Here is a 12,141-nt window from a genome sequence, read left to right on the forward strand (position 1 = left end):
CTGCTGCTTCCCTGTCCCATCCCATCAGCTGCTCCCCCATTACCCAGCCCAGTGAAAACTGCCAATACACTTCACATCTTTTTTCATAATCACAGCTTTCCACAGTACGCCTTATAAACTGCCCATAAAGAGTCTGTAAGTGTCATATGCTCTGAATGATGAAAGTCAAGGAAAGGAAACACAGAAGCTTGTGGTTAAATCCCAATCTTAAAATTCCCATAAATTTACACAGGTATTTAGTGCTTTGGAATATGTCATGAATGCTGTACAGTTCAAAGAACTTCAAAGAAGTTCAAAGCTGTAATTGCTGAAATCAACAAAGTACTTCAAACAAGCACAGGTAAGCATCACAGATAAAGTGAACTTCAGGCCAGCGTGGTTAATCTGATCTGCAGTGTTCTTACAGTAAGTCTTCAAGGTACACTACGCAAAATTTCTATCGCTGAGGCAGAATCTTACAGAAGATAAATCTACAAATGACAAACTAATTTAACTCATGTTTCTCCTGATATCAAGCAAAGCAAAATTCCTTACTCTGGACTATGAATAAATCAATTTTGGATGTATAAATAAAGTCAGAGAAAGAGGAGTATCTTTAAAATATATTAACGTTCCTTCCTCTCCAATTCAGGCAACACAAATAGCTGTAGACAGCAGAATAAAAATAATCCTTCAGTAACTCCCCATTAATGTACGCTTTTCATCAACCATAATGAAACAAAACTATGTTCCTTCTTTTATACTTCAAATGAATGAGGAAAAATAATACAAATAACTAAATACATGTAGTAAACTTAAAACACAAAAACTAAGGTAGGCTACATTGCCATATAATACTCAAAAGAAAAAAAAAATCACAACACATCACCATACATTATTAACCTGGATACAAAGTAAAAGTACAATATTTGTGGAAAATGAAAGGCAGGATAAGGGCGAAAAAGTTACTGCCAAGGGTACTTTACAAAAAGGTGGCCAAGCCTTTATGCTACTAAATCCACACAACATATCTTAGCATGCAATAAATGGAAGAAAGCAAGTTTATCATATCCGCACAAATTGTCCATAAGGAGTAGGCAATATTCCTTGAAATTCCCTTCATTTTTTTGTCTATCCTTAAAATAAAATTAAAAAAAAAAAAAAATCATTAAAACTTCAACATGTATTAACAGAAATATCCTATAGGAATAGCCAATGGAATTCACTCCTAGACCATTTTCTAACATACCACTTGCCACAGGCAAATAATATGCCTCTCATTTCTAAACCAAAGGTCTAGAATAATCTAATAATTTCTTTCATATTTTTATCTAAAGGTTCATTCATATTCAGAATAAAGGCATGACACCTTGTAAAGAACACAACGCTCTTTACAAAGATTTAACCCTTCCTGTAAGCTGCTAACGTTGTTCCTTTCAGTTCTGCATTTCAGTATTTCAAACACCAAATGACTGATCAATGGAAAATATTTTACCGCAGAAATAACTTATTTCTTCTCTAATTGCTTAAAATGAGCCTACAATTTTAAAGTAAATCCATAACCTGAAATAGAAAATTTGAAGATATTGCTTGCTTCTTTTTTAACTCTAATAAAAGAATAATTTTCCTGTCTAAAAGACAGACACCATCTCCACAGTGAGACACTGCATCTTTATGATCTATATTCACTTCATTGCTAGAACTATTCATACAAAATTTAAAAAGCATATTCCTGACTAAGAATAGAAGGATTTAGAAATGCAATATTAAATTAACATTTTAAGATGTCTCTACTTACTCTGTATCTTCTTATCACCAAGAAAACATTTAGCACATGCATAACTTTTACCAGCAAAATGAAATACCTCCAAAGTTAAAAAGAACTTGAATCACACTAACAAACATGGAAGTTTTATGAATAAAAACATATTTTTAATGGAGAAAAGACCCATAAAGCCAGATAATATCTGTAATGAAAGATACCTTTTTCCACTTCAAGCTTGCAAGAAATTTCACTCAAAATGAGGTTTATATTTTTCACCTGCAGACTAGATTACAAATCTGAATGTGTAAACTGCATTTCCAGCTTGGACTAATATGTCTGCATCCTTCATGTTAGACTGCCATAAACATTCAGTCCAATTCCCAGGCTGACTTCCTGTCAGTTTAGGGCTTTATTTTTTAACTAACATTAATTGCAAACATCACTAGAGAGCAATTTCATGTATGTAGCCACCCAATTCATATCATCGAGATAAGGATGTAGTGTGCAGGAGCATCAACTGTGGTACAAATCCAAATGACATTAGACTATTCAAATGAGATTCTGGATTATAACGCAAGAAACTTCATTTTGACACATCTTTCACTGCTAACAAAAAAAAAAAAAAAAATAATCACACTCATCAGACACTCCTTTTCATACACCAGAGCTATCACGAAGCACCTCAGTACCTATATAAACTTCAAGAGAACACCTTCCACCATATATCACGAATCCACATTTCATTAAGCACGCTAGAGATTGCTCTTTAACCAGAAGAGTTATGGGGATTTTTAAAATGAGTCAACGATGTTGTCACCTCAAGGTTCTAGTCAAAATAGCACGTAAATTCAGCTTAAACTTTTTAAGCAAAAATTTACTTATATTGGCTTCCTGCTTTGGAATATTTGTTATTAAGAATGATTCCAAAAATAAACGAGTGGCAAAAAAACATGGCATAAGCTCTTCTTTCCCAAATGTAAATCCAACCTGAATTTGGTTAGAAAAAGAGCAGCTTATTAAAACAAGCTGCGTTGAGAAGTTCAGAAAAACATGCACACCACTGGTAGTTCCTACCAAAGCTTCTTTTTGCCTAACAAACTGGTCCCAAAGTCCCTTGAGAGCAGTAATCCCAGCTAGGTCATAGCATATCTGAATATACAATTTGATCAGTTTTGATAGCCCTTGAACTGATATAGTTTGACCTTTATACTCTTTGCCAAAAGCCAGTAACAACCTTATGAACTTTCTTAAGTATTTAGTCTTGTCAAGATATTAGCTGACAACCCTTTTAAAATCCAACATCTGCAATAAGCTTTCCAAAGAAGATGTTAATACATAAGGAAAACATATGTAGATGAAAATTCAAAAGCACTTTTGTCAAGATTTTAGAGGGGCCGTAGAAACATTTCTTTCCTGACAAAAAGATGCATAAAAAGGCTCTCCTACTCAAGCACACTGTTCTGGGTTTACCTGACTGAGGTTATTGTTAATAATATGCTCTTGCTATATTGTTAAAATCGCTTCTATTTGATGAAAATTATGGTAATATTTTGCCAATGGGAGGAGAAAAACGAAGGGAAGGCTGTCAGACATACACAAGATCTTTAAGTTTCCAAGACACGATCAGTTCTCAAAGATCCAGGAACGCTTACTCCAAGATTTCTTGTCTTCTAGATACACAAGTTTCAGCAAGGAGAACTATTGTTCTGTTATGTAAATTAAACTGGTATGTTTGCCCACTTAAATTACTGCTTCTGCAAAAAAGAGAACTTTTACTTAATACAGACTTAAGGTAAAGCAAATTTTGTTGCAGGATTTATAATTTGTCCCTGGCAAAATATAGAGCGAGTATTTTCTCCTTTCCTTCTTCACCATCCTGCAATATTCTGAAATCATAAGTATACACTATCTATTGCTACTACTTCAATATATAGAGAAAACATTTGAATATAGAATTGAATATAGAATATTGTTTGGGTTTTTTTGTTAGATCCCTGAGTATATTCTAGAACAGAACAAAATACGGGGAAAAAAATAAAAATGAAAATCCCTACAAGGAGACAATCCCACTATTCTCTTCAATATACAGTTTTTAAAACCCAGTGTGAGCCTGCTCCAGCACAGGAACCATACATTTCCATTGGTCAAGCTCAGAGCAACATAAAAGGTTAAAGGAAAACGCCCATACTTAGAAAGCTATATAATGATCACCAACAATAAAACCATGCATGAACAAACACACTTGTTCACAGTCTACAGCTTGAGCTATGTCCTATTACCAGTGAAGCTACTATTAGCCAATTAATAATGCCAAATAAAATTATGAACATGGGAAGTGATGGAAACAGAAGCACACAAATATCAAATGTCAGAGCAAGATCAGCCTGACATTCCCTTGGCTTTTGTACTGCTGGCACAGGTGAACCTTAGCTCGCCTCCTACCTTAAAACTCACACAACTAGTAAATCAAGTAAGTGACACTGAGTGTTGCAAACCATGGCAGTGAACTATGGAGGCTGAATGAAGAAGTTCAGGGCTGCAGCATGGAGGATTGCAGACTTGCTCAGCCTAAATTCTACCTAAACGCCCTCCGAAGACCTAAAACGAGTGAATAGAGACACTGCACAAAGCGATTAGGTAGACTATGAGCCTCTGGGTAAATCTGTAGCATTCCCCAGCAGTTCACTGGAAAAGTCCATAAGCAGAAAAAACACTGTACCTACTTCTATTACAAACGGGCAGTATTTTCAAATGGAAAAGTTTTATTTTGAAGCCTTCTAGTATCAAAAATATAAGCTTGGAAAATGTAAAATTAAGGCTTTATAAAGCTCTAAACAATTTTGTATTTGACTTTTCACCCAGCTGCAAATTTAAGCCAACTTGCTGGTAGTGCTGTTGGGTTCTTTTTTTGTTTTGGGAGTTTTTGTTTTGTTCTAGTTTCTTTCTTGTTGCTTTTTTTATAACCTTGCAAAAATGCCACTTAATGGTGGTCACTTGTGTGTGTTAGATCCTAGTTTCTAAGATTGACTTTAATTTAAAGATCTCAGTTAAATAAAAATGCACTTTACAATACCCTCCAGAGTATCTTCTGCTGTGCACAGAATGCAAAATCCTACACCCTCAGCAAGGCTAACTATGGGCAGCAAAACAAGTATTGATTCAGGGATGCTTAAGTTACTGTTGCAATGATACCCGTCCAGGCAAAACCAAGTTATAGATGCGTACAAAACAGAACAAGAAAAATGAAATCAAAGCAGGAGAAAAGGAAGGGGGGCGGGGAGGAACACAAACACATAGTAATGAATGGGAGCTATAAAATTTTCTATTTTGCTAAAGCTACTGAGAATTCACTAACACTTCTTCAGAGGGTTAATGGGGGGGATTCAGATTTTGGGGGTTTTTTTGGTTTTGCTTTTGTATGCTTTTTTTTTTTTAAATGCAGATATCTTCATTTCTCTAATATAAAACAGATTTCTTCAATGGGCATAAACCATTTCTGTAGGAAGAGGAAATTTTTTTATTCTTTTAGTTTGCAAATTGGCTTCCAAATTATCATTGAGTTTTATAAGAAAGATTAAGAAGAAAATTGAATAAAATATAGATCACTACCAAAAAGCTTTTAGAACTTTATGAATAACAACATGTAATTAAAATTTTTATTAAGATTACAAGTAAACGTGTTCAGTTTTTTTTCATTTATATCTGAAGAATGTTAAAACAGAAAGCTATTAGAAATATAAAATAAATGCTCATATTTGCATTCTGATATAGGTAGTCATTAGTATTTTCATTCAAGCTCTGCCACTTCAGTGAAATGTAGCCCCCCCCCCCAAAAAAAAAAAAAAATCAGACAAGCTGCTTACTGTTACAAACAACTAAACATCTAAGTTTATTTGTAACTATGCCCTAGTTACACAAAACACTGGAAGAATGACTAATGAGTTTTATATTTGAAGCCTGTATAAGATCTTAGGAAGTACTTGAAACTTAAATGATGGTTACCTTAAGGACACACTATACTCAGGATAAAAGATGCTTTTATACTGAACCCAGGTCCCAGTTTCCTCTTCTGTATTCTGGTCTTCTACTGAAAAGAGATTGAATGATGCGAACCTTCTTACAGACACTTGCTGGAGATGCACATCTTTCAAGTGCTTTTTCTTCAGAACCTTTGAAATGAAGAACAAATTAAACATTAAGAATAAAACTTTCAAAAAACAAGTAAACACAGGCTGATTTAACTGAAGAGGGAAGTCCGGAATCAAGCATAATAGCTATGCCATTAGCTAATAGCTATGAATAACTAGTTCAAGTATGTCAAGCCTGAGAAAATAACAGTGGTATTTATGGTAGGGGTCAAGAGAATGGGTTATGAATTTATTAAATCTCAATAACTGGAAGGCAAAACGTATTGTGTTCATAAGTACACAAAGTTGCTTTTTTAACTCCCACTCCAGTGAACCCATGCCAGAATTTGAGGGGCAGACTGGATTCTTCCCTATCCTCCCATCACCACTGTGAAACTTTCTGTGGCACTCACTGGCACTGTAGATTAAAAAAAAATAAATATGAGTGATACGTTTGCCAGGTAGACTACATCCTAGCTTACAAGTCTACTGCTGCACACTTGCAGAACTGCTGCCAAACTTGCTACCTATCCCAGGCCCCAGACTTTCAGATGCCACAACTGCATATTCCTCTGCCAGGCCCCTCTAAGGGGACTGATGCATTAGCCAGCCTTTACACGATCCCCAAATTACGTTGACAGCACCAAGTTCAGGCCTAAGAGACTGAAGAATTCAAGGCAGTAGCAGAAGCAGAATGTGGCCATCTGCATTCTGTGTAATAGCTAAATAACTAAAACACTTGTTCAGGGAAGTAAACACAGGCTCTCTGTCCTGCATAGTCTGCTGCACACGACCATGTCTTCTCTTCAGGGAGTGAGGTATCAACTCCTCCATACAGGACAACGCAGCACCCGGCCCCTTTGAGCTGCACCATTGCACAGAAGACAAGCAGCATTTCCCTGCCAGACAAAAAGGCTTATTCTTTAGGTCAGTGATGTGGAAGCAGCAATGCCCTGGGTTTAACTTCTTTCTCATAACGCTGGATGGAATACATAAATAACTGCCATCGCGTTTTTAAAATGAAGGTGCATAAGCCGTCCACAGTGACAGAAAAAAAAAAAAATAAAGGAGAGGAAAATAAAGTCATCACTATAAATAGACAGAGTTACAAGAAGTAGTTCTGTTGACCAAGAAAGCACCACAATTTAGTTTTTGACAACCAGAGCTAAATCTGAAGTCAAATGAGAAGTATCTCACCAGAATTACGAAACCGGAAATGGAAGGTTTGCATATGGGATGCATACAACAAAATAAAGGTCAACCTTTGTTGACTATGCATTAACTGGAAATGCACTCACACCCAACAGTCTTACAGTTTGGTGTTATGACCTATTAACTTGCAGAATACTTGGAAATACTACATATGTGAGCAGGGCAAGTGTGTTTGCTATGCTGTTCATTTCTAACAGCAGGCCTGATGCATCAGGCTTACTGCTTTTCGATCTATTTTTCATCAGCAAGTTTCAGCATAGGAAAAGCAGAGGCATCTTCATCAAAGTATTAAAAATGGTTCTGTGCTGTCCGCACTATTTCTTCTACTTCTGCAATACATGGGGAAAATACACACATGAAGGAAACTACAAAACCAGCAAAACAGAACCAAATTAAAAGACTAGTCAAATTGAGACATTCACATAATAGCGGCATGTCTGGAAACAAAACAGACCAACTTGACAGCTAAAGAAAACCACCAAGATCCAATTTTCAGAAAAGCATGTTATTTTGAGGATTTTTTTTTTTTTAAAGCAAAGGCAAGCCATTACTAGCAGGCAAAAAAACCCACCAGTGACAACACTTTTCTGGTTTCAGTTTTTTGTTCTACAGAGACATCTTCTAACCACTCTGTAAAATGCATTCTCTGGGTTAGCAGAAAATCTCATGAGCATTTGAGTACTCAAAAAAACATTTCTCCCACAGCCTCCAACTAAAATCAAGAGGTCTAAGATCTGGAAATTACAATAGCAGGTCAAATCTTTTAAAAACCTATATATAACTGAGAAAACAGAGCACAAATGAAGAGTATGTTAAATTATTTATATCTAACTCTTGTATTTTTACCTAAGCATCACAATTGTGTTACAAGCTACAAAGATAAGCTGCTGCTATAGGATAATCCACTGACAAAAACCAGAAGGCGACAAACCTATTAAAATTCATAATAATGTTCTGAAAACATTGAAAGACAGTCTTCTCTGTTTTCATGACAGCCTTCCAATGAAGGTGAAGCTCCCTAACTTCCTGCATGCTGCCATAATAAATAAACATGTCGCAGGGACCTGTAAAACCAGTAGCCAATACCAAAGCAAGATAAAGGTTTTGCAGCAGAAGAGACACAATTCTTAGTTTTAGTGATGGCAGAGAGAAAGAAATATGGTGGGGAAGGAATCACCAGACACCACCATTCTCTGGTTGGGGTTATAGCCACTTTATCTCCTCCCTCAGTAACATTTAGCCAGGTTTTCCTGCGTATTTTTATTTTAAAAAAATTCCAGAAGCTTTGTTTCACTCTCTTCAAGATCTGCCTTTGGTATTGACAGGCCCTGTCTTCTGCACAAGATCTTCACAGGTATACACAAGTGTTGGACTTGTACACGGGTCATACATACAAATATTATCTAAATAAATAATATTTTAGGTCCTTTAATGAAATATTCTCTTTACATGCTCTAACATGCTCTGGGCAATCCTGCTTCAGCAGGGGAGTTGAACTAGATGATCTTTATGGTCCCTTCCAACTCTAAAAATTCAGTGAAATTCAGTGAAAAATCAGGTACCTTAAAAGAAAAAAAACCACCAAGAACAACAACAACAAAAAAATCACACCAGACAATGCAAGCTCACACTTACACCTTGTGATTTTCTCTCTCATACTTGAATTTTCTTTCCTCTATAACTTCACCTAGCAATACAGGATTCTAAGGCGATACTTTCTTCCTTAACATACAAGACATTAAAAAAAAACCACCACCAAAATGCCTCCTGTTTTAGAAAGGTTCTAGTAAAATATTACCACAGATCTCAGTTGCAGGGCCCTCAGTATTTAATGACAATATTAGGATCATATTTAGGACTCCCTATAAAACCTAAAGATGTTTGACCTCTCTTAAAAAAAAACCAACAACAACCAACCAAACAAAAAACATATGGAGAAAGGCAGTCACCTAAAATTCCCTGTATTTCTTTGTGTATCTCATTGTGTATAACCCAGTTGCACTAAAAGCCAAATTCAGTAACAGCTGATGGTCTACAAACCTCCACTGAGGTCTATGGCACTGATTGGAACATGATATTCTGTACACACAAGAAAGTTTCTACATAATCAGCTACACCGTAATCTATAACTACACCATCTCTAAAGATCATCAGTAGGACTGTGCATTGTTTATTTTTTACAGTTTATTTATCAAATTGTTCTATTCAACTGTAAACAGTTTACAAACTCCAGACTAACAAAACCATGGAAGAAGATCTGGAGCACGGAGAGATGAGCAGGAAGAGAAGAAAAATTGTTTTAGACTGTCTTCTGTTGAGAAGGAAAAAAACAAAAAGTGCCACTTCCCTGTCCTTACTTTAGCCTTTATTTTTCAATTCTGGAAACTAAAGCACATTAGCAGGTGAGCAAGACTTATGTGAGAAGATGGGCAAGAGGAAGGTAACAGGAAGGATCAACATATAAAGCTTACAGATTTCAGGAATGTTTTCACTAAACTTTCTATAGGGAGCAAGTGTACATATAGGGAGCAATGCCTATTCCTCTAACTTCCCTGCTAAAGACTACAGACTGGATAATGCCATCAATTGCACAGACTGGCAGAGCTCAAAACACCGTAGTAAAGAATTTAATCCAGTCATTTATAAATGCACACTACATGTCAAACATACCTTAGCTTTTTTGTTTTTAAGCAAAAAAAATATTTTCCTTGATTCTGACAAGCTAAGTTTAAAAAATATTGCCAAACTTCAAACTCAGTATAAATAAAACATTTTATTTATAAAGAACACATAGGTAATTACGCAAAACCCTAGTTCTTTATGCTAGCTTCATAGGATACCTGATAAAAGGGCTTTTTTCTTAATTAAATCAGCGAGCACGCACTCAAGCATCCTTACCATAGCAAATCAATTTGTGTATGCACTGAATGAAAGCAAATTCAATATATAAATACACCACAGAACTGATTTCATGTAAGGGGTTATTATAAGCAGTATGAAAAGCATTTTTAAAAGCACTGTAAGCAACACTTTGACAGTGCTCCTTTAAAGATGGATAGAAAGGAAGGTTTCTCCCAATCCATAGATAGATCCAGGCATCACTATAGTAAAGAGTGCAGAACTGATTTTTATTTCAGATGTACCAGTAAGATTAAATTGATCCTTGCTCATCGTACCATATAAAAATCAACAGAAAAGCTAAAGAACATGGAAAAACCCAGGGAATCTGCAGAAGAAAAGGTCACAGATACGTGTACTTTGAGGAAGAAACAGAAGCCTTCTCCCCAAATGCATGCACCCCAAATACACGCACTTCATGGTTATGAAAAGTTCCTTATGATTTTAAGAGACAGGGATATGCCAAAGGCAGTACGTTGAAAAGAAGTACCAGCTAGTATAGCTGCAGAGCACAGCTTGCATAGCCTGCTAGAGCAGAAACCTACAAAGACAAACCTGATACTCCTTCCAGTAACTTTGACATTTCCTGCTTTTGAGTGTAACAAAACAGAAGTTTGTCCTGTTAAACAGGGCAGGGGAGCTTGGAAAGCAGAAACACACACAAAGAAAAGGTGGATACTGACCTCCCCGCACCTGCTGCTCCACTACCCGGCTGCAGCCAGGTGCCCCTTTCAACCCAGCTGCCGCCATCAGGCCTGATTGCCACCACTCCGCCCGCTCGGGGACAGCTTGGCTGGGGTAACTCAACGTTTAAGTTAGGGCTGTAAATATCACCGCCGGTAACAATAACAACTAATGAAACTGATCTGGGTTTTTAAGCATGCACTCATCTGCAGAGGAATCCTTTCCAACCTTGCAATGGTCCTAGAGTCCAAAAAAAGCATGGATGGCCAGAGCACAGGTGTAACCATTTGCTGCTTCTCCCTCCTCAGGCCGGGCCCCAGGGCCATTTCGGCTGCCAGGTGAGGGGGGTTCTCACCCCAGCTCTCCCCGAGAGGCAGCCTGGGGTGATGACAAAGGGCGGGAACAGGGTATGAACCACAACCAGCTCCAGCAGCACCCACGGAAGGTGCCAAACTGCTGCTGAAAACACCTGGCTGGTGCCCACAGGCTGTGAGGTGCCAAGGGGGTGCTGGCCTTCCTCCCCTTAATACTGCTTGTAAGACCACAGACTTTTGGGATCCACTGAAGGCGCTCTAAAAGAGCCATGTGTGTGTTTATGTGTATGTATTTTTACTATTTTTTTCCTAGGAAGAGGGCTACAAACCCAGCGTACTAGTCCTCGCAGTCCTCCCGTCAGGGCTGCGGGCAGCTCTCCTCAGCGCGGCTCTCCGCATGCCTACAGCGCCCGCAGGATTCCACGCCCGCAGGATTCCACACCCGCACGCCCGGCACCGGCACCCCTGCCCGGGACACAGCCGGGGCGCTGAGAGCCACCGGCCACAGGCACCCGCGGCCCCCGGGGTCGCGGTAGCCCAGCGCCGGCGGGGCAGGAGAAGACCATCAACCTCCCCGGCCCAAGGCGGCGCCGCCTCAGGGCACGGGAGCGCCGTTCCGCAGAAACGCGCTCCCCTCCGGCTGCGCCGCCGGCCCGCCCCGCCATCCCCTCCCGCCCGCGGGCTCCCCCTACCTGTCCGAGCAGCCGCCAGCGGGCTCTGGCCGCTCCCGCACCGCTCGCCTCGCACCTGCCCGCGGCGGGGCGGCCCGGAGAGCCGGCAGCCTCGGCCATGCGGCGGCGAGGAGCACGCAGGACCCCCGCCCTCTGCGGGCGGGAAGCGGTGCCCTAGCCGGCCGGGAGTTGCCGCTGAGCCTCCAACGGCGGCCAGGACCGGCCGGGCTAGGGCTTGAGAGGGAGGAAGTGGGTGGCCATTTTTGTTAAGGGCAGCGCTGAGGCTACAGGCTGCCTTCCCGCTACACCCTGTTCTTCAGGCGCACAGGAGGGTGCCTTAGGACGGGTCGTCTGTGACCGCCGCGCCCGGGGGCGAAACGGTGCGTGGAATGGAAACGACTTGAGGAAGCCGCGGCAGGGACCGTGCCAGCCCGCCCGGCGTGCCGCCGCCCGCCTGGCCGCCGCGGCTCCGCGCTGACATCAGCGGTGCT

At 39.6% G+C, this 12,141-nt stretch overlaps 1 protein-coding gene across 1 annotated transcript in view; it reads right to left on the bottom strand.

Annotated features, from left to right (window-relative positions):
* Window positions 1-11,855, bottom strand: part of CAMKMT (calmodulin-lysine N-methyltransferase) — a 219,448-nt gene extending 207,593 nt beyond the window's left edge. Inside the window, exons 1-2 of the mRNA XM_074168885.1 lie at window positions 11,672-11,855; window positions 5,747-5,913 (exon numbers count right to left, since the gene is read on the bottom strand). Of these exons, the coding sequence (XP_074024986.1) occupies window positions 5,747-5,913; window positions 11,672-11,770 (266 nt within the window). The 5' untranslated portion in view covers window positions 11,771-11,855. The remainder of the gene's footprint in view (window positions 1-5,746; window positions 5,914-11,671) is intronic.
* Between the last annotated feature and the right edge of the window lie 286 nt (window positions 11,856-12,141).

The sequence above is a fragment of the Numenius arquata genome, chromosome 2, assembly GCF_964106895.1.
Source record: "Numenius arquata chromosome 2, bNumArq3.hap1.1, whole genome shotgun sequence".
NCBI classification, from domain to species: domain Eukaryota; kingdom Metazoa; phylum Chordata; class Aves; order Charadriiformes; family Scolopacidae; genus Numenius; species Numenius arquata.